The following is a 22,119-nucleotide window of genomic DNA, read 5'->3' as shown; positions in this document are numbered from 1 at the left end:
GTGCATTTGATGTTGTCCCAGAGGTCCCTTAGACTGTCCTCACTCTTTTTTTTTTTTTAGTTTACTTTATTGCTCATTTTATTTATTTATTTATTTATTTTTTGTGAGGAAGATCAGCCCTGAGCTAACATCCATGCCAATTCTCCTCTTTCTGGTGAGGAAGACTGGCCCTGAGCTAACACCCCTGCCCATCTTCCTCCACTTTATGTGGGACGCCGCCACAGCATGGCCTGACAGGTGGTGCATTGGTGCACACCCAGGATCCTAACCCGGGCCGCCAGCAGTGGATTGCGTGCTCTTAACTGCTATGCCACGGTGCCGGCCCCTGTCCTCACTCTTTTTAATTCTTTTTTTTTGACCTGTTCAGCTTGGGTAACTTCTTCTAGTCTTCGTCCAGCTCACAGATCCGTTCTTCAGTATCCCCTACTTTGCTTTTGAGTCCCTCTAGTGAATTTTTCATTTCCAGTATTGTAGTCTTCATTTCTGATTGGTTCTTTTTTATATCTTCCAGTTCTTTGTTGACGTTCTCACTGAGTTCATCTATTCTTCTCCCCAGATCAGTGAGCATCCTTAACACTCTTTGTTTGAACTCTCTGTCAGGTAGGTTGCTCATTTCTGTTTCACTTAGTTCCTTTTCTGGGGTTTTGTCTTATTCCCTTACTTGGAATGTATTCCTTTGCCTCCTCATTTTGCCTCGTTCCCTGTGCTTGTGTCAGTGTATTAGGTAGGTCAGCTACGTTCCTGCTCTTGGATAGGTGACCTTATATAAGTGATGCCTTAGGAGGCCTGCAGTGTGCTTCCCTCAGTTCTCAATGTTCCAGGAGTGACCCCTATGTGGGCTACGTGTGTCCTTCTGTTGTGGCCTGTTTGCTTTCCCTGTAGGTGCCCAGGGAGGCTGAGTTATGCTTCTGGCCAGCTGTTGTAATGCTCAGCTGCTTGTAGTTGTTGTGGTCCCTTCAGTCTCTTTATCGGGTGTGGGAAGTCCCAGCACAGTTGCCTGCAAGTTCTAATACCACATTCGTGTTGCAGTATTTCTTTTAAGTGAGTAGGCCCCCAGCGTGGCAGGTTGTTAGGCTCAGGGCCTTACAATTGCTATAAGCCTCCAGACTTTAGGTCTCTTGTCAGCTCTCTGAGGATTGAAGCTGGTTGGGGCTGGCCTCAGGCCTGGGAGCATCCAATTGTTTCAGGCTTTGGAAGGTGGGGCAAACCCCCTATGTGGGTCTTTGAGAAGCACAAGTCTTCTGCAGCTGACAAGCCCTGCCGCCCACAGGTCCGCACACATAGTCAACACAGTCCTGCCCCGTGTGTGCGCCCCGACCTCCTGAAGTGGACTCAGTCTCTCCATGGCAGGAGCCCCACACACTCCACCACCACCCCACACTCTCCACCCGCTCCTTGTGCATGCCCTGCCTCACTGAAGTCGGCTCCGTGGCCAGGCTGCAGAGAATCCAGTCACCAATCTATGCAGGCCCACAAGTTGCCTGAGGGCTTGTTGTTGGGTGGAGCCAGTCTCGGGTGGGCTGCCTGCCCTGGCTGAGCTGGATTAAATCGGTGCTCTAGTGGGTGGGGCAGACCTGGGCTAGCAGGCCCCAGGGAGAACTCCAATGGTGTCTGTGTCAGCACGCCCACACTGGGCCACAACAATGGCCGGCGCTAATGTCCCAGTCCCTGGAGAGGTCTCACCTCTCACCGAGATGCACTCAGGGCCTATTAGGTGAGTCTCTTTTCACTCAAAGCACTGTGCACCTTTTTTTCTGGTGATTTTCGGTTGCTTTCTGAAATGGGTGAGTTTGCACACGGGCCCTTTAAGAGCCAGTTTTAATTTCTTTGTGAGCCAGCTTTTCTGGGAGTACTCCCCAATGTTTTAGTAGCAGGCAAAGTCAGATATTATGCCACTTGTCTCGATTGTGCTGGGCCCACAAAATGCCCCCAGCAGGGGCGCTCCCCTGCTCAGGGCCCCACTCCTCCAGGGAGGCTGCGGACCTGTGGGCAGCTCCCTGGCAGCTGTGAGGCGCTGCAGCTTGTGAAGGCGGCGTTTTTCCTCTCCAGAAGGGAGTTTCTGCCTCTTCTACCTCAATTAGGACTGTCCTTTGTTGCAGGAGTTCCTCTTATCCAGTTTTCAGTTCTGTCTCAGGGGTAATTTTTCCACGAGTAGTTGTAAATTGGCTGTGTTCGCAGGAGGAGGTGAGTTCAGTGTCTGCCTACGCCGCCATCTTGACTTCTCGCCCCTGGAACATGTTTATAATAGCTGTCTTAAAATTCATATCTGCTCATTTCAGCATCTTGGTCATTCATGATGTGTTTCTACTGACTGACCTTTTCTCTTAACTATGAAGTACTCTTTCCTGATTTTTCACATATATAGTAACTTTTTATCCTATACAGGACATTGTAGATGATACATTGTAGACACTTCAGAATCTCTTATATTCCTTGAAGAGTGTTGATTTTTGTTCTAGCAGGGAGTTAAATTACTGACTGATTAACTTGTAGAGGCTTGGTTTAACATGTATTTAGGGCTGTCCTATTTTGCTTTTGCCCTTACTCCCTGGGTGAACCCCTTAGTCTGGGGACATGGTCTTTACTTACAAGGCAAGGACCTTCTAAATGGTTTCAAAATGACTCTGAGATATTTACTAAGCTCCTGTACCTTGGTAGGTTTCAAAATTCTACACTTTGTTTGCTCTGTGGTGGGCAATAGCTGGACCCTCTGCTCAGCTCTTCCAGCCTTCTAGCTTTTCCTTTCTGCTTGGCTTCTTGCAGTCTGCCCAGTGCACGCACTGTTGAGTCAGCTGAAGGTTTGAGAGGAGTTTATATTCAGATTTTGGGGCTTCCTCCTCTGTGGCTCCCTCGGTTCCAGGATTTCCACCTTCAATATCCACCCACTCAAGCAACCCCATACTCCATCTTCTACCCCTCAGTCCGATAAGACTGTGGCTTTCTTCTTGAGTTCTAGCCAACCCACACTGCATCAAGCTTTCACTCAATTTCTGCCTGCTTTTAGTCAGTCTCTAGTGTCTTCAAATCATTTTTTAAAATTATTTTACAGTTTATAATTGCTACCAAAAGTAAGGTTAGTACTATACAAGCTACTCCACTATTACCAACACTAAAACTCTGGGAGTCGTATTCTTATTGGTGAGTATTGGCAAGTGTGTTTGGGAGATGCAATGTAGTATCTGTTGGGAAGCTATTAACAGCACCTTGCTTCATTGTCTCATTTATCCTCACATCACCTCAAAGTAGGGAGAAAAGGGGAAGTATCACTCTTTCCACAGTACAAAAGTAGAAACTCATAATAAAGAGGAGAGAAAAGTGCTTATGATCAGAGCATTGTAGTCAATGAGCTGGAGTAGGCCCTAAACTTTTGTATTTAATTTGTTCCTTTTGAAGAAGGTTAAAATCTATAAAGCTATTCAAGCTAATAAGATTTATAGAGATGTGCATATCCTCAGTTACAACAAAACCTCATTATATCAGACGCTACATTTTGATGATTTAAACTTCAAATGTGACTCCATTTTGCCTTATCTATTAAGGAAAGTTGCTCAACTGAAAAAATATTAGCAATATTGAAGGAATATAGTAAAGCAGTTGGTTTTTAAAGTAACATGCAAAAATCAATACTTTCCTAAACTCAAAAAATAAAATGCAAATATCAGGTAGGAGCGACAGCATTCATTCAGTCACAACAACAAACCAAAAACGTTAAATACTTAGAAATAATCTTGATAAGGAAGTACTCAAGGAATATTGAATATTTTTATGCTTCAGAACGAGCAACATTTTGAAATATTGATACTATTTAAATTAATCAATAAATCAAAAAATATCCCAGTCAACTGGAGGAGCGGGAGCAAGCAAGAAAACTTGGTAGATTAGGCTACAGATTATTAAGAGGTTCAAGGAGTAGCTAGGGCCATATTGGAAAGAATAGAAAAGATGTGCAGTATCTTTATAACACATTTTAATACATAGTATAATAAATATAAAATGTGTTACAATATACTATAGTGGTTAAAACAATATGACAATATAAAAGATACACTGGTTATAGCTGTGGTAATTAGAATAGACATAGTAGGGGCTGGCCTGGTGGCATAGTGGTTGGGTTCATGCACTCCACTTTGGCAGCCTGGGGTTCACAGGTTCAAATCCTGGGTGCAGACTGATGCACCGCTCATCAAGCCATGCTGTGGCGGCATCCCACATATAAAGTAGAGGAAGATGGGCACGGATGTTAGCTCAGAGCCAATCTAAAAAAAAAAAAAAAGAGAAGAATAGGCATAGTAAGGAAAAGAATAGAGAGGCTAGTATAAACAAAAATTTAGTGTATAATACAAGTATTTCAAATCAGTGCCACATTGTACTTGGACAAATGGAAAGCCATTAAACAAAACTGGATTTATATTTTATTCTTTATACCAAAATAAATCCCAGCTATATGGAAAATGTAAATGCTAAAAATATAACTACAAGGTATTGCAAGAAAACATGGGTCCATATATTTATAATTATGGAAATGGTTCCAATGTAGGAGAAAAGCATATAAACCTTTCTTCTGTTTAGGTGGAAAAATAAGATCAGAAATATGAATTTCTCTGTTTGGAATGGAAATCAACTTTTACTCAAAAAAGTACTTGCTAGTTAAGGAAAAGTTGCAAGACGGAAGCTTTTTTATTTTTCTTTTTTCTGAACTAACTGTGAGCAAGCTCCTGACATCCAGAGAGAAAAAGCTTTAAAAATTCTACTAAGGCTGTTACGAACTTATAAACCTCATCCTTGTTGTATTTGAAATTCTGCCTTACTGAAAAAAAGGGAACACTGGGATTAATGTTCAACTTCAAGGGATTCAAATTTTAAAAACTGAAACAGACCTTAAAGAACAATTATTCTATACTTTTTAAGATGTGAGTTTGAACACTGAACCCATTTATTGCACATACATAAAAGTCCTGGTTAGATTCGGTTTTACTTAATTTTATTTTTTATTTAAAAATTCAAAATTAAATCCAACAGAGATGAGATTTCTATTAACCAAGCATCAAGACTCTATTATATTAATGAGGCACTAGAAGTTGAGTTAAATAAGCAAAGCATTCATGGTTCCCATGACAGAACAACATTGTGCACGAGCACAAACACTTCTTTGCTGGTTGGATGTAGATAGAGGACTGCATCAATTTCAACAACTGAAACATACAAAAGCATTTTCTTGTTCACCAGGTCAGGGGACTGAGGGAACTCCAAGTCAAATGCCATTTATTTCCTCTTATCTTGTAAGGAATTATTATCTGAGCTATTTTTTGTCCATGGAACCCTTCCAATCACCTCTCTTCTGTGTAATACAATCATTGCACACAGACGAGCAGAATGTCAGAGCACAATAGCTGCTCGTGTGCTCGACTTCAAGGCTCTAGTTTGGGAATCAAAATTTCACTTGGGTCTTTACTTAAAAAGTCATGTTCTAAACGTGTCCCTAAACGGTCGGAGCATGATTCACCCCCTTTGGTAAAAATAGAAACCTTACTGGAACAATGGGAGATGGATTAAACAGCTTCTGTAAAATAAATAATTAAATAAACAAATTAGATCTCCAATAAAGCTGTAAATCTGAGTCTTTAAAAATTATTAAATACAAAAGCAGAGATTTTCATTTCTCTCTTTATTCAACTCTTCCTATTAGTCTACGTAGTGAAGACATTCTTTACCAAGTTTGTATGCTGGTCTGCCCATTTTTCTTGTTATGGTCAAATAAGCAGAAAGACAAATACTTTTTTTCTAGCTGCAAATATTTTTCATTCTTTTGCTGATGGCAGTCAAATGAATTTGAAATAAGCCAGGTAGAATGTGGAATATTTGTATTTTTAATCTTTCTCTCCAAGGCAGCTTCTCACGGTTTAGTTAAAACATTTTTTTAATCTTTTTGGCAAGTTGAAATCAAAACCTGAGAGGCTCTAAGACTGCCCAGCTCCTAGTTTGGGCTGTGCTGTATGATGAGCTATTTTTACCCCCGGCGTGGAGCCATCTGGTTTCTCTGCGGAGGTTCACGTTGGTATTTTTCAGTGCAGCTGGTCACATGTGCTCTTTTCCCAAGTCAAGGCTGGTGACATGGGGAGGAATGTGTGCAGACTCTCCCGGGCGGGCATCTCCAACCTCACCATTTCCTTCTCCATTAGTTCCTCTCCTTGATCCCCCTGGCTGAGTGCTGGGCTGAGTGGCCACCAGCACTTCATGGCCTTCTTGCATGTTAGTGTTGAAGCTTTTTCTCTTCAAAGAGATTTGATAGAATGTCAGCTCAGATAGAGCCTGGAAGCTGGGGTTCACAAACCCTCTGGTGAATCGACTGGCATTTACCTTGATGATGTGACAGGGCACCTCCTGCCACGTCTCTGCTTTGCTGTTGAGAGCAGTGTGCCAGGTGAATGCTAAGGAACTGAGTGCCTTGTCACAGTAAAAATGTGCTGTGGACAGGCAGTTAGAAAAATGCCTTTACAAGGCAGACTTAGGGGAAGGGATAAATCATCTTACTGTGCTTCATTAGCCTCAGGCAGGGCTTACTTTCGCTCCTCTTGGGGAACAGGCACGCTTGAGAGCTGTGATGGCTGTCACCCAGCACACCAGGAAAGGCTTTGTAATGATCTGGACTCCTTTGTTTGTCTTTTTCTTTTAGACATTGAGACCGAAGTGTTAACTGTCACCATTTGGAGAAGTGTAAGTTTCTTTACCTTATCAACACCTTGCAATTCAATTAATATTTATAGGGTGCCTGAAGGACCTGCGTTGTACCCACACCTCTGACTTCTCACGTTTACAAATGATAGCAGGGAAGAAGAGGAGCTGCATGCATCTGGAGCAGCCCTTCTCTGCAGGAGGAACAGTGTTCTTTCTATTCTGCCATGCTGATTTATGTCCTAAGGGTCTTTTGGAGAAAGTGCCTACTGGAAGTGCAGAAAAACCCCAATAATTAATATGGGACTATACACATAAAAATAAGAAATTTTCATTGACTCAAGAATATTTATCTCCATTATCACATCCTCCAAAGTCTTTGGTGTTCAGCCCCAGCATGGGTAATCACGTACAGAACGCAGCGAGTTTGTACGTGCCCCGGAGACTTAGAGGAACCAGCTAGACTATCCTGTACACTTGACTTCACTGCTACCTACCAGATTTTTTCCTTTAAGGATTCTCTTAATACCAGTAAAAACAATTCCTTATCCTCTGGGTGTTTTCTGTACTAATGCTTCTGCTACTTATTACAATTACTGCTTTCAACTACCTACTAATGTTACTGACCCTGACCATGAGGCAAGCCCTGAGCTAAGCCATGCACTGTGTGGTGGTTAAGAACACAGGTTTTGGAGTCAGACTATGTGTTCAGATTTCAGCTCCATCACTTATTAGCCTTGGGCAAGTCACTTAAGCTCTCTGTACCTCATTTTCCTCATCTATAGTAAAAGGAAATAATAATAATAAGACCTACCTTATAGGATTATAATGAGGATTAAATTGACCCTGGGGGCTACAAACCAGTGAATGGAGTTCTGGAGGCCTGTGAATTTGAACGGGGAAATTAATTACACCTAGGCTCATCAGTTTTTCCAAGTTACAGTATTGTTAAACCTGTCACTAGATCTTATTATTTAATGTGTTAAAAAAAGAAATGAAGCACTTTTATTGCCACATAACTTTTATTGCTTTGGTAACTGTCTCAGGATATTTTCTTTCCCTTTTTATCCCATATGTATTCTAGTTTATGCATTTAAAAACCGTATTCTGAGAAGGGGTTGATGGGCTCCACCAGGTTGCCAAAGGAGACTGTGGCACAGAAAGAATAAAGAATCCTTGAGTTAAAACATGTGCCAAGTATTTACAATCATTTCTGGCACATAATAATCATAGGTGTTCACTATTATTATTATTATTATTATCTCATTTAATTCTCACAATAACCTAAGAGGTAAATATGGCTATTATCATCCCACTAGTATATATGCTTATGAGGGCAGGGATTTTTTTCTGTTTTGTTCATTGTGTATCCCCAGAACCTAAAATGTGCATGGCACATAGCAGATATTCAATAAATATCCGTTTAATGAATGTCCAGATCCTAGTTTTGCAAATGAGGACACCAGGGCTTGGAGGGGTGGAATAACATGCCCACACTCAACCGGCACCTAAGTCATCAAGCCCCCATTGATGTGGCTCCAGGGCTGGGGACTGAACTTCTCCATCGGTTGTCTCCTGGTCATTTTATAATCCTTAAAGCAGCAATTCTTCCCAAGCTTAGAAGTTGTATTTGGGAAAACAATGCCCAATTTGGACTGGGACTTCTTAATGGAGAAAAGAAAGCAGAAGGAGACTTTCACGTGATATGCAGAATTGCATATTTCATTTGTTTGTCTGTTTTTCACCAGGTCTTATCAATAATATGACACAAATAAAGTCATGTTAACATGTGAATGTCCATAGTTATTCCCTTCTTACATTTGCTAAAGGGAATTTTGTCTTTCTCAGCCTCATTCCTGGGCTTGTATGGTGCAGGATTTGGATTTAGAGAAAATGGAGAGGTGACAACAGGGGTGTGCCTCAGAAAGGATTGAGCTTTCCCCATGGGAGAGGACAATGAGCAGAAACTGAAGGAAAGAGACAGCGGCAAGGAGAAATAAGATCTAGACGGACTGGGTGTGGGGGAGACCTGAGAGTGACAGAGAGAGAGAGAGGTTTGGGGACCGGCTCTGCCGTGTTTATGGAGAATAGGTGTTAGAGATGGGGAGAGAGGATTTTTCAAAGTTTTGTTGTGCAAAACTTCCTGCCTCCCTGCCCCTCCCCCAGCTGTGAGCATTTCTTTTAGAGAAATAGTAAAAATTTTAACTTCTAAGCCTCTGAACTAATGATTATTTTAACATTACTTCTTCAGGACAGGGACTACAAGACATTCCAGCTTTTATGGGTTATAATATCCCATCTGCTCAGTCAACACAAGGTCTCCACTGGTACTTTCTCTGCTACCCCCCACTTCTCCTTGCCAGGGTCAACTGCCAGCTAAGTTGCACCCAAGTCTGGTGTGCAGGGCTCCTTGCACAAGACGGAAGATTGGCTCTCTCCTGGCTCTGTGATTCATTTTGTCATGTGGCCCAGAAGTGGCACAAAATGCATCCAGTGTCTCTCCAAATTTCTCAGAAAAGCAAGTTTTTATCTTCTGTGAGTATCTGCATAGCTAACACATATGCGTCTACAAAAACAAGTAATGGCTTGGAGGCATAGTGCAGTCTAAATAAATTTTTTAAAAAAATTCTAAGAAAACCTAATCTGAAGGGTTTAGAGTGACAATTAAGGGTTTTGACTTTGACTTGAGGTAGACAAGTTTGATTCCCAGTTCTGCCAATTATTATTAATCATCTGCATTTGGTCAATTAACATAATCTCTCTAGCCTCAGTTTTGTCATCTATAAAACAGAGATAATGACATACCTCCTGAGGTATTTATTGTGAGGGCTGAATGACATAATGCAGGTAAGATACTGAATAGGTGTTCACTACCACTGTTATTTAACATGGAGCAATTTAGACATTTGGAGCAACAACATGAAAAGATCTTTTCTCATTTCGTGTCTATTTTCATACCTATAATTAACCTTTTTCTGGTTTTCCAGAAGAATCTGTCCCCAAGATATATCCTGGTCTCTATCTTTTGCAGGATAGAACATGGGTTCCACATTTGAAATGTCAGCTTTTCTTTCTGGTTTCTACCCACACCATTAAGGTTTCAAAGCTCCCAGATCCAAATTTTGGGCTGGGCTAGATCTCCGGGAGTGGTGAGCTTCCCGTGTCCCCAGTGGGGAGGAAGCTTCTCAGAGCACAATGTCTCAGGATGGGCGCTGAGCCCTGAGCGGATCTTGGGGTAGGCCTCCTCCTCCGGGCAGGCTTAGTTCAGGGAGCTCTGTCTTCCCTGGATTGCGTCTCAGTTACAGTGAAGGGGATGAGTCTCATTAGGGGCCATTCCTAGGGCCTTCCTTTGCAACAAAGCACTGTAAAACAAACAGACAAACAAAACACATTTTTTTAAAAATTAAAAATGGAGAAATATATGGTTTGAAATATAAATTCAATAATTATTTTAAATTAGTGAAAAAAATACAACTATACATCAACAATCGTGAATCAAAGATTTGGGACCCACCCTGAATAATTAAGAGCAAGTAAGGCAAAATAGGTATGACAGGGTGTGCAAGGATTTCAATATGACCACCTCCCACTATTGATAAGTAATTGGTAACTTCAATAATTTTTTTTTGAAGTATGCTTATTGTAAGCATTCTCTTTCTCACTAGTATTGTAAAAAATAAAATAAAAAATAATTTCAGTTATTTTACTTTGAGTCTTTTTTCCCCTACCAGATTAATTTTCCTAAAATACCTTTTTCCTCACAAGCTAAAAATCTTTAGCAACTCCTATTGGTTTTAGGATCTGGTCCAAATTTCTCAGCCTGGCAATATAGGTCATTCCACTGTTGTCCAACCCTTCCCCACAGAAATCTTTTGTTCCCGCTGGTATCCTCATTTTCCTCCAAATGTATATAGCTCATTGCTGCCTCAAAGTTTTTATTCATTCTGAACCCCAAAAGGAAGGCCCTCCTCCGAGGTACTTTCTCAGCCTATATGTTTCTCTCCCTCAACTTGTTTCTTTTCCTTCAACTCATGTTGATCTCTCACACTTTTCTTCTCCGGAGACACCAACTGACTCCTTTACCTAGAGACAGCCTAAATGTGACTGGAGGATATAAGTGAAGGGCCTCCCACAGTACCTTAAACAGAGCAATTTCCCTTCCTGAGGCAACAAAGGGCACCAGAAGAATAATGTGAATGGATAAAATGTGTATTTTTATGAATGGCATTTTCAATTTTCAATATTTAAATACCCCCTAGGAATTTTTCTCCTTAATTTACTTCACCATAGCCAAATGTAACTCATAATACAGTTAATTTAAGATACACAGTCTCAATCTGAGTAGATAAATAAAGCAAGCAAATATTTTTCACGGAAAAAAATGTCTTCAAAATGGATTTCGAAAGCTTCAACATTTTACATTTAGAAATTAGTTCTTTAGTCAATAAACAGAAGTCATAAAGTGCTTCTTGTAAAATAATTTGCACAGAGAAAACACACACTTTGTCTACCGATGGTGTATGAGACTTGGATCTGGCTTCACTTAAGCAAGGCAGGTAAAAAACCGTTCCGTCTTCCTGCATGCAGAAACGTAGGGCTATATATCTGAGAGCACTTTCACAAGAGTAATCCTACGGCTTTCAACAGAGAATCCTGACTTGGTCTGGTGAGCCATGTAATACCTTTAAGTAGGGAAGCAGGAACCCAGCGACGATGGAGGCCCGATGATCTGTCAGGCACTGTGCTCAGGGCTTTGATGTGTCGTCTCACTTCATGATTGTAACACCTCTACACGACAAAGGTTGTCATCCCCATTGTTATGATTAAGGGAATTGCAATTAGAGGATCAGTCCAAGAGTTGGATTCTTTATTTCAATCCAAGATAAACTAAATAAAGTTCACCTACGACAGTTGGACTGCCCACTCTGTTGGGAGAATCGTGTATAGTGAGGCATGAAAGTAAGCTCAGGCTTGTCAAGGCTCTGAAACGATGACGCTCGCTCAGAGCAGGCAGTGGCCCCCAGAGCGACAGCATAGGGTTGTGCAGTACACAGGCAACTGTGGTCACATTGCAGGTATCACGCGCTTGTGTTTTTGTTATGACAAATTCCTGGCAGGTGTCAGGGAAGTGTATTGTTCACAAAAGTAGCATATAATGACAAATTTGCAACAAATGGAAGTGAAGCGTCTTGAGGAAGAGTGTCTTTTTCTAATTTGTGCCAAGGCATCAACTACTACATGGGCTGGGGCAGGCTATGGGTGGTGGCAGCCATGAATCGTTAACTATCCCATGCCTCTCCTAGCTGGTCTGCGTTGGGCTGGTCTCCTTGTCACTGTATCAATGTGGCAAAACTTCCATGGTTTCCAGGACCATGGGTGCTTGTAGACTTTCCCGAAAACAGTTTTAGAAAAGTAAAAGGAATTATGGTTAGAAGTTAGGAAAGTTGGCGTGAGTACTTGGGGGCTAAACCAATTTTTACAGAAAGCAACTTCTATAAATCTTGATTTCATAAAGTTTTGTAACAGGACAGGAGCTTTTGAGCATGCATAAATGGCAAATGCAAATGGCAAGGATACTGCTCCTTTGTTTTGAAATATCTGGCCTTAAGTTTTAGGATATTGACATTATCAGTGAAGCCTCTTCTCTTACACCATCTTACTCAGCATTTCAGAGCTGAGAGGGACCTGTCTGGCTCACAACTCTTCCCCTTTTTTATAAAATTTTATGAAAATGGTCACAGCGGCCATGATTCTACCACCGAACCCTGGGCAGAATGACTAGATCCAGGCTCTGACTCCTCGCCCGAAGGCTGAAGCAATGAGCTTTGCTATTCAAGGAGTTTGAAACGTGGAGCTGAGAGACAGTGCCTGAGAGATGACAGAAGAGTCACACTGAAGGCCGTGCTGTGGGAAAGATGCTGCTCCTGGCCTGACTTTTTCTTCTCAGCCTTGGGTGTCCAAGGCTTCCACCGATCCCTTGAGATACTTCAGGATCCTTCATATTTTCGTATATATATGCACACACACACACACACACACACATATAATCTTTTAAAAATACTTTATCTTTTAGAACAGTTTTAGATTTACAGAAAAATTATGAAGATAGTACAGAGAGTTCCTATATACCCTGCACCTAGTTCCCCCTATTGCAAACATCTTGGATTAGTATGGTATATTTGTTACAATTAATGAACCAATATTGATACATTGTTATTAACTAAAGTCCACACTTTATTCAAACTTCTTTAGTTTTTACATGATGTTCTTTTTCTGTTCTAGGATCCCATCTGGGCCACCATATTACATTTACTTGTTGTGTCTCCTTAGTTTCCTCTTGGCTGTGATAGTCTCAGACTTGTCTTGTGTTTGATGACCTTGACAGTTTTGAGGAGGACTGGTTAAATATTTTGTAGAATGTCCTTCTATTGGGATTTGTCTGATGTTTTTCTCTTGATTAGACTGGAGTTATGGGGTTTTGGGAGGAAGACCACACATACAGTCAACATGACTTACCACCACTGTTAATGTCAGCCTTGACCACCCAACTGAGAGAGTGTTAGTCAGGTTTCTCTACTATAAAGTTACTCTTCCTCTCTCCCCTTTCCTTACTGTACTCTTTAGAAGGAAGTCACTAGGCACAGCCCATTCTTAAGGAATGGGGAGGTACACTCCACCTCCTTAAGGGTGGAGAGTCTACATTCTTCTATACGGGAGATTTGTCTCCTCTCTGTAATATATATATTTAATTTATATTAACTGGAAACAGTTCCCATAGCTTTCAACAACAACAACAAAAACCCCTTAAAAATCATCCAGTTCAGGAGATGCAAATTCATACCTACCGAGGCCAGGGGGGTAGCAGGGAGGACAAGTGAAGTGAGTCGGACATGGTACATGGCCGATTACAAAGCACATGCCAGCTCTAAAGGGGGCACAACTCCCCGCTCCTGGCAATTATTGCCACATTGCAATGTGCGTCAGCCTTGCCATATCTTCCTAAAAAATAGAAACTGGTAATTGGACTTTTATATGAAATCTCCTGATTTTGAAATGTTGGCAACTAATCCAAATTTCTACAAATTTTGTGCTCACCCAACATAACTGCCATTTGTAACTTCCTGGGTAGATTAATAACTGCATCTTATTAATAGAGAAGCAGACTCATAAAGGTAAATGAGATGTCCAAGGTAGCTTTAGTGTCTAAACTGGGATTGACATTCAAGGCTCTAATATTATTGTATACACTTCTCCTTTGGACATTCTTCTACAGTTTGTTAACTGTCTCAGAATCATCTGGACTTTGTTGCAGTGTCTCTGCCTTTAATGAAATACGTGGAAGCTGGAACTCCTGCAATATCACCTCTTTCCTCAAGCCTATTTCAATTAAGTGGTGCCATTACTCCTATTCATACACCATTTGCCTTATTTTCCTTTGATACTTGCTAGATTCCATGGTTCATTTTCTTCTATAATCCATATGTTACGTTGGCGATGAACGGGACTTGGGCAAATGCCATATTGACAATAACAATTAAAAATTCACAAATCAGAGTTCTGTGATCTCCTAGAGGCTATGAATTTTGTCTTAAACATGTTTGCCTTCTTTTCCCCTAATCCAGTACCCCTCCACAATGCCTGGCACATAGGTGCTCAACAAATGTTTGTTGACTGAATGACGATCATTAACGACTTAAGTAAGATGAAGTATCAACACATAATAATATCGATGGTACCTAGGACAAATCTAATAATGTGGAAATTAAAATATTTGGCATTTTCTCACAGCAATTAGCCATTCTAAACAGCACAGAAGGTCTTAGTTTGAAGAAGGTATTATTCAGTTGTTTACAGAGCATAATTAGAACCTTAAATTACGAATATCATAAATTATTCTCTGCGGAGACATTAACCTCTTTAGTCAATTCTTCAGCTGTGTCTTGTACATCTTGCATTCTTAAATTATATCCTTCTGGTTACATGGTTTCATTTTTTTTTAATCTTAGAATTTAAACCCATATGTATCAGAGACTTATCTGAAAGTTCATTTGTTTCCTGCTAATATATCAGGGAGAGGGAATTTTTTGATAAGGGTATAGTCATAAGAAAGTTAAGAAAATAGAGGCAATGAAGCAAAAGAGTCCAGTCTCCTAAACTAACGTCTCTGCTGGAAGTGCACCTGAACCCCGGGGACACCCTCTGTGTGTGCACATCCTCAGATCGGTTCTTCTGCTGCAGATTTTATGGCTTTCTGTTTTGCTCAGCATCTCCTTACCCGTTTCTTAATCTTCTATGCACAAGGAGTTACTCAGTTTTCAAGTGGTGAGATGATGCAGCTTCTGCTTTCCAGGTCAGATCTAATTAATGAATGATGGTGTACGGTGGTTTCTGGGGAACGTAAGTAGTACAAGAGTGATTTTGCTTGCGATGCTCCCTTGTGAGCTCAACACGGTAAGTACAAGGATGACTGAGGTTAATTAAATATAAATTCCTAACAACTCATTTCACTCTGTGTGTATTTTTTCTCAACTTTTCTATCAATGCCCTTCTTTTTGAATGTAAAGTGCTTGTTCCAATCATAAGTATTACAAAGTAAAGATGTTTGTTTTTTGGGTCATTCTTGCACAAGAGTAGCTAAATAGTGATAGGATTCATTTTTGGGTACTGTTATAATAGTTCTCACTTTATAATCATGCTAGAAATATTTTTATTCTTTTTTAAAAATGCTGAATGCATTTAAAAAAATTATGTTCTTATCCTAACTTCAAATGCCACAGATATGAAGAGAGTTTTAAAACTACGCCAAACTCCTTCAAATTTACAGCTTTCCAGACGTGGGCAAGTGGGAGGATGGAGGTTTATTTGGTTTAGTATGAGAAAATTTAAGAGTTTTCTATCTATCTATCTAGATTTAAATATAGATTACAACCAGATGGACATATGTATTACAGGGCATATCTGGTGTGAACGAGCTAAGACTAGATCACAAATAGGCTGAGGCTCCTCAGGTTAGCATACCAGCATTTAAGCAGTTATTTGTGTTTCATCATCTCAGAGGTTCTTGACTGTTTTACTATAACATATGGTAATATACTATGCTGAGGCCCACACACAGGTTTGTACAAAGGTATTCAAGGGGTCATTGGTAATTAAGGTTCAGACACCCCCCCAACATGCTGTCATCCTCCATCCTACTCCCCAGAGTTGTTAGCCAGCTCTCAGTTTACAAACAGAAGTCCTCGAGGAGGCAGCCAATTGGTAGTTGTAACAGAAACCAATCTTGAAGAGTTGCCAAATAGACAAAAATGAATAGAATAGACCACAGTCACTGTTAATAGGTTAGATGACAGTTTCTTGCAGAGGTACAACTGGTGGATCGAAACTCTCCCATTTTAAAATGAGTTCCAAATTAATTAATTCAGCAAATATTCACTGGGCACTTACTGTGTGCCAGACTTGGTGATGCCACTGGGGATACCATGGTGAATAAGTCAGACAAAGCCCCTCTTATCATGGGGACAGCTTCTTTCCTTTCGTTTATAAGCAACATCAAGCTGGTATTTTTAGCTAAGAGAAAAATATTCCCAGAACTTACTGACTTAAACTTTTGATAAACAGCCTTTCAGATTAGTGCGGGATAAAGCTGAGTTTCTTAATGTTCTCCCAAACATACCGGCGGGTACCATACCATCACTAACAGGATCACTGCTGTAATGAGTTAGCCACGTATGTGTAATTGGGGGGGGGAACAGTAGGAAGGATTGTGTCAGTATCTCAGGCCTTGTGTAATTTGAAAAATCCCTTGGGTAATTTTAATATCCTTCACTAATTTCTCCTTTTGCTAGAGTCTATAGGTGTTATTGTTCCTGCACATGCAGGAATGTTGGTATGTTGAGTGTTCTATAGTTGTAGTTGCAGGATTCTGGGTGACTCTGGTGATGGTGCAATGGTGGTGATGAGTTTGTGTGACTTGCTGCAGTAAATGGAGATGCAGATATGAAGACAGAAGCAGGGAAACCAGCTAGTAACCTGATCTCAGAAGAACTGATCATTAACGATGAAGCCCAAGCGTCAAACACCGGCAGAGAAAAACCTGAAGTCTAATTTAGTTAGGTTTATGAACGTGTAATGAGGGAGAGTGCTCCAAGGGACCCTCAGAGGGCCTCACTACACAAAGGAAGAGACAGGGTTATTGGAGGGTGTGTGGGAAGGGTGGAGTTTAGGCAAGATTTAAATGAAATGGTGTTGTGATAGACTCAGAGCAGAGAAAGGCTGTCAGTAATATTTTATTAATATTTAGTGATATTTTTGCTAACATCAGCTCTGGGCTGAAAGGCATACTTAGAGTCCTATTTCCTTGGATAAATGTGGAATGCTGTGTCCCCAAATCCCTGATCTCAAAGTCTGCACTCGGGCTGGAAATCAAGGCTGCTTCCGTGTGTTGAAGTGTTTCACAGGCTCCCCTCGTGCAGGCAAGAGTGTTCCATTCTCAATGATTCATAAGTAGCTAAGTTTCCGACAGTCTATGATTTTAGAGAACAAGATTTCTTAGCCCTATATCCTTGGTGTTAATTAACAAAAGCAGTTTTTACAGATTCACATTAGTATGACAAGATGTAAAAGTAACATTTTGACTGAGGCACCAAGAGACACTAGATATGAAATTCTAAAGTAAGTTGCCAGAGCAAAAAGCAAATCTCAAAGGAAATATCTTACCCCCTTGGCGATTCTTAAAAATCCCTCACTCCAGACAAGATCATAAAAGGGCAGAGGAAGTGGAGTTTAGGAAAGGATCTATGAAGAAGTTTTCTTTGAAGAAAGCAATGCGGAGTCCTACCTAACCACACATCCAAGATCTTCCTCCTTAATCTCACTGGAGAGGAGCTCTCAATAGGACCATGGGGGCAATTTGATTTGTGTTGTCTGGTATTTGGAGATATCTAAAGGTATTGGCTTGAGGCAGCAGGTCAGAGAGAGAGGGCAAGAGAGAAAGAGAGAGAAGACTCAAGACCTGTGTGCTCTGGGAGCCAGCTGTACTTCCACTGCCGATGGAGTAAAGTATGTGCAGTGTTTCCTGAGGACCAGAGGAGAGTGATTCAGAGAGGGATCTGTGGTGGGATGGCTAAGTCCTGCCCAAGAGGAGCACCTGCAGAGGTGTTCTCCTCCAGGAGAATCTGTATAAAGTGGCCTGAAGGAACCAGGAAGGGGGAAGTGGTAGCCAGAGAACATTGCATTGTCCAGGTCATGAAAGGCACAGTTGGATGTTTCGAGTTCAGGTCTCTAAGAGTATCAGAAAGTACCCAAGGAGGAAGTGCGAGCTTTAGTTGGTGGCCAGGCCCAGAGAGCGAACGCCCCGGGACCAGAACCAGTTAACATGAACTTGCTATCCTCAGACTTCCCCTTCGCCTTTTGCTGTGAATTTGGAGGAGGATCTGTGGGGATGAAAAGATGGCTCCTTTTCCCCTTTCTGGGAGAACATGGCCTGCCAGCCTTACATTTCCCTAGCTGGGGAAGTAGAGAGAAGGCCTCTCTTTGAATGAAGCTTGAAGTGTCCATCAAAATTCACATGAAAATTTCTGAATTAAAACTGTATTTTGTGGCTTAAACTGATCAAAGGATTTTTATCACCTAAGAGCCATCTTAGTGATGGGACCGCCCAAGTTTTCATCCAGGGGCAAGGGCAGATCTCCCACTGAATGCATATTGAAGGGACAGTGCTGGGCAAAGGTTTGCCTTCCGCTTCCACTCATCCCATCCGTCCTGCTTGTCCTACATACTAGTCTCATCTCAGCTGAGAGCAACGTTCACTCATGTTCACCTACGTGGCAAGTGCTTTTGTGTTTTACATAAACTGATGTCAAGAGGTACTTATTTCAGAGAGGGACATTGGGAATTAGTGGAAGACCTAAACGCGAATGGCGGCTTGAAACTGGAAGAGACAAGAGTATTTGGTGTCTGGAAGCCAGCTGAAGTAGAGCGATTTCAAGAGATTTCAGAAAAGCTGACAATCAGTATCAAAGACTTTGGCCTTGGCCTCTGGGCCGCCATTTTAGTGTGAAAGGACGGGAAGACTTTCACTGAATAGAAAATGGAGCCCCATTGACTGACTATTGACAATGTGAGGAGTATGATGAATGCCTCTTTGGTAATCTGCCCAGTGCCTGTTCTCAGAGTTCTCTCTACTCATCAGCAGGGATGGGCCCTCACAGCCATGTTGGTAACTCCCCTCCACCATCACCTCCCTGATCATAAGTGATGGCGGAGGGGCGGTGGGAGTTGCTTCAGTCTGTGTGTATATGTGTATGTGTATGTCTGGGGTAGCTGTAGACTGATTCATAAACTTAGGAGCCAGCAAAGCTGTTTTCCAGAGAATAGAGCAGAAGTGTAGAGAGAGGCAGGCTTGAAGATGGAGAAAATTTCAACTGAGTTCCTCTGGTCTTTTCAGGTCCTGGCTCTTGGCTTTCCTGAGGACTGATTTATTTTTGCCCTTGCATTCTATAAGATGTCTCTCTATCTTTATAATTAATTTTTGAACTCTATTATTAGGGTGCAGAGATTACTTCTCAGTGGCTTTGAAGCATTATGCCATACATTTCAAAGACTACATTTTTTATTTACTGTTTAATTTATTTAGTTCCTGCATCTTTTGATTCACCTGCCACTATCAGCTGGATGTACTGAGATACTTCAGCATTTCCTGGCATTTCCTGTGATTGGCCCTCCAGAGTGGGGGCTGGCTCTCTTCCCTTACAGATATCTGCTAATGGTGCAAGGTCAACTGATAAAGAGAAAGCCATGCCAAGAAGCAGAGGGAAAGGCTGAAACTAGTGGAACAGATCTCAGGGGCTTCAGCTCTGTCCTAATTCTGGTCAAATGGGATTAGCACTGTCAGCCCATTACTATCCTAAAAGGAATGTCATAGTTAAAAGTGGGTATCCACTATTTTTAATGACTTTTGTTGAAGTTGAAGGAGATGATGATGTAAAACAACCATCAGCCTATTTCTTCTCATACTTTGCCAGCTCCCATGACTTCCGAATGCTGATACTAACTGGATTTTTGTTTCCACATTTTGGGCCTTCCATGCTAGGCAAGCTTGTGATGTGCGGAAAGTTGATTTTTTATGCAATGGCCCCTAAGGCTTTATAGTAGATTCTCTCCTTCTTGCCAGGTGCCAATGTTCTTCTGTTGTTCCCTGGATCCATAACCTTGTCCCCTCTCACTGGGATAACTCCTACTGATTCAGCTAATTCCTCATTTCCTTCAGGATGATTTCCCTGGCCCCTCTAGGACTGTCTTCCCATAGCACCCTTAATTTCCTCATCACATGTGTGGTAATAGCTTGTCTATAGGTCCACCACGGGCTGCGTCTTACTCACTGTTACACCCCTACATCAAGCCTGCCCCTGGCAGATAGGTGCTTCACAGACCTAAGCCTGATAGACTGGCTTGGTGAATGAATGCCCATTTCTCTGGTGACTCTGAAAAAGGCAGAAAAAAAAAGAAGATTCTATTCCAACATTAGCAACTTAATGTTATCCCTGTCAGGAACCTGTGCAATGAAATACAAACTTCTTACCACCGCCTACAAGGCCCTGCCTCCCCCTCTGCCCTGTCTGGGACCACTCCCTTTCTGTGCCAGTCTAGCCACATCAGGCTTCCTTCTCTTCCTCCAACACATCACTTTTCTTCCTCCTTCTGGGCCTTTGCCCTGGCTGTTTCCTCTGCCAGGAATGCTATAGCCCTGGAATTTTACATAGCTGGCATTTTCTCCTTTACGTGGCAACTCAAATCTTAGAGAGTTTCTCCTAGAGCATTTCTCCTTAGAGTATTTTTCTCTCCTTTCCCAAATTAAAGTGGCTCCCCCATCCGTCAGGTCACTGTTTTCTTTTCTTCTTTGCCCCTATCCCTTCCTGTAAGTTTATCTGTTTACTGGTCCATTATCCGTCTTCTCCTACTAATAAATAGCTTCCAGTGTGTCTTTAAGACTATACTTAGTGCAGTGCCTAGTTCATTGAAGTAACTAGTATTTGATGATTAATATTGATTACATGTTTGATGAGTAAATGAATAAAAGAATAATCTTTGATATAAATTATTTAATCCCATAGAAAGAATGTTAGTGGTGGAATTTCAGGCATTCTTGTGGAAAAAAACTTTTGGAGTGTTTTCTTCCCAATTTGTTCATACTAGGCAATGCTAAGTCCCTCTTTTTTTTTCTTTTTCTTACACATTTAAACATAATTAGATCTCAACACTGAGTTACTTGCTCAGAGTAGTCTGGGACATATATTTTCAAATTATCATTTAGGATTCCATTTATTACAAGTGTTCTGTAAAAAATTTGTTAGGGGGTTACTGTCCTCCAAAGAGCTTTACCTTATTCTGAGGAAAAAAGAGAGAAAAGAGGATTTGTCCTATTGTTTGTATCAGCCTTCTTGTCCTTAATTCTTTTCAGGTTCACGTTTACCTTAACATTCCTTTCCTTCCTTAGGTTTGATTTTTGTCAGTCTCCATTTTTTTCACTACTCTATAATTTATGGAGTTGTTGAGGGAAGTGCTTCGTTTCAAACAGCCTATGTCAGAACCTCATGGGAATGACGAGAAGAACAGAATAGTAAGGCAGCCAGAGAGGTTAAGAGGATGTGGTCCCCACGTCAGATATGCTTCACCCCCTCATAAACTGGCTAGGATGACAGGAGGCCTGAGAGCTCAGATTACTTTGACTATGGGGTCGTTGCTCTCTATCTCAACTCCCCCGTCCCCCCTCAGCTTTCATTTTCAAAGTCCAAGTCACATCTTGAAGTGCTATCACATTCTTTTCTTATAGTTCCCTGCAATAGCCGAGTTTTCCAATTTATAGCTTCTAAATTTCTTTCTGTAGTCTACTTTTTTTGTGTTAAAGCTTTATTTATTCCGTACTTTGGATTCTAAATTCTTCCTGTCAGGGAGTTTTCCCATAAATCCGTTACAGTGCAATGCATTCTACACTATGCGTTGGATAAACAGTGGTTACTCAGGAAAAGAGTATGGGGCACTTCAGTCATATTTGTAAAGTTCTTTAAGAGGGCTGAAAAGGGCTGATACCAGTACGTATTTTTTTGATGGCCCTCCGATGTTGCGTGTATTACAGTGTTTCCTACTGTTGTGGAAGAATTAGTCCCCTGGATATCCTCAAAGTTTGCCTTTACCATTTCTGCACTTAACTCATTTTCTTTTTTTTTTTTAAATGTTTTTCCCCCCAATTATAAAAATAATGCATGTTCAACATGGAACACAGAAAGGTAATAAAAACGACAACAAAAAAGTCACGCATAATCTAGCTAGGGGAGAAAACATTTCATGCCTTTTCTTTGCATATGACAATCACCCTCGGAATTTTATACAGCATTTAAAAAATACCCACGAGGTCTCTCTAAATCCAAGCGATGGTAAAGATTGGACGTT

General features: G+C 41.2%; 1 protein-coding gene across 4 annotated transcripts in view; it reads left to right on the top strand.

Moving 5' to 3' along the window:
* The first annotated feature begins 1,639 nt into the window (after positions 1-1,639).
* Positions 1,640-22,119, top strand: part of MPP7 (MAGUK p55 scaffold protein 7) — a 456,322-nt gene continuing 435,842 nt past the window's right edge. For 3 of the 4 annotated variants that reach the window (XM_058532685.1, XM_058532690.1, XM_058532684.1), the window contains exon 1: positions 1,640-1,714. In XM_058532685.1, the coding sequence (XP_058388668.1) occupies positions 1,657-1,714 (58 nt within the window). In that variant the 5' untranslated portion in view covers positions 1,640-1,656. The remainder of the gene's footprint in view (positions 1,715-22,119) is intronic. The other variant, XM_058532688.1, reaches the window with a different exon arrangement.

Source organism: Diceros bicornis, chromosome 36 (genome assembly GCF_020826845.1).
Source record: "Diceros bicornis minor isolate mBicDic1 chromosome 36, mDicBic1.mat.cur, whole genome shotgun sequence".
Lineage (NCBI taxonomy): Eukaryota > Metazoa > Chordata > Mammalia > Perissodactyla > Rhinocerotidae > Diceros > Diceros bicornis.
This window is presented reverse-complemented; position numbering and strand designations above follow the sequence as displayed.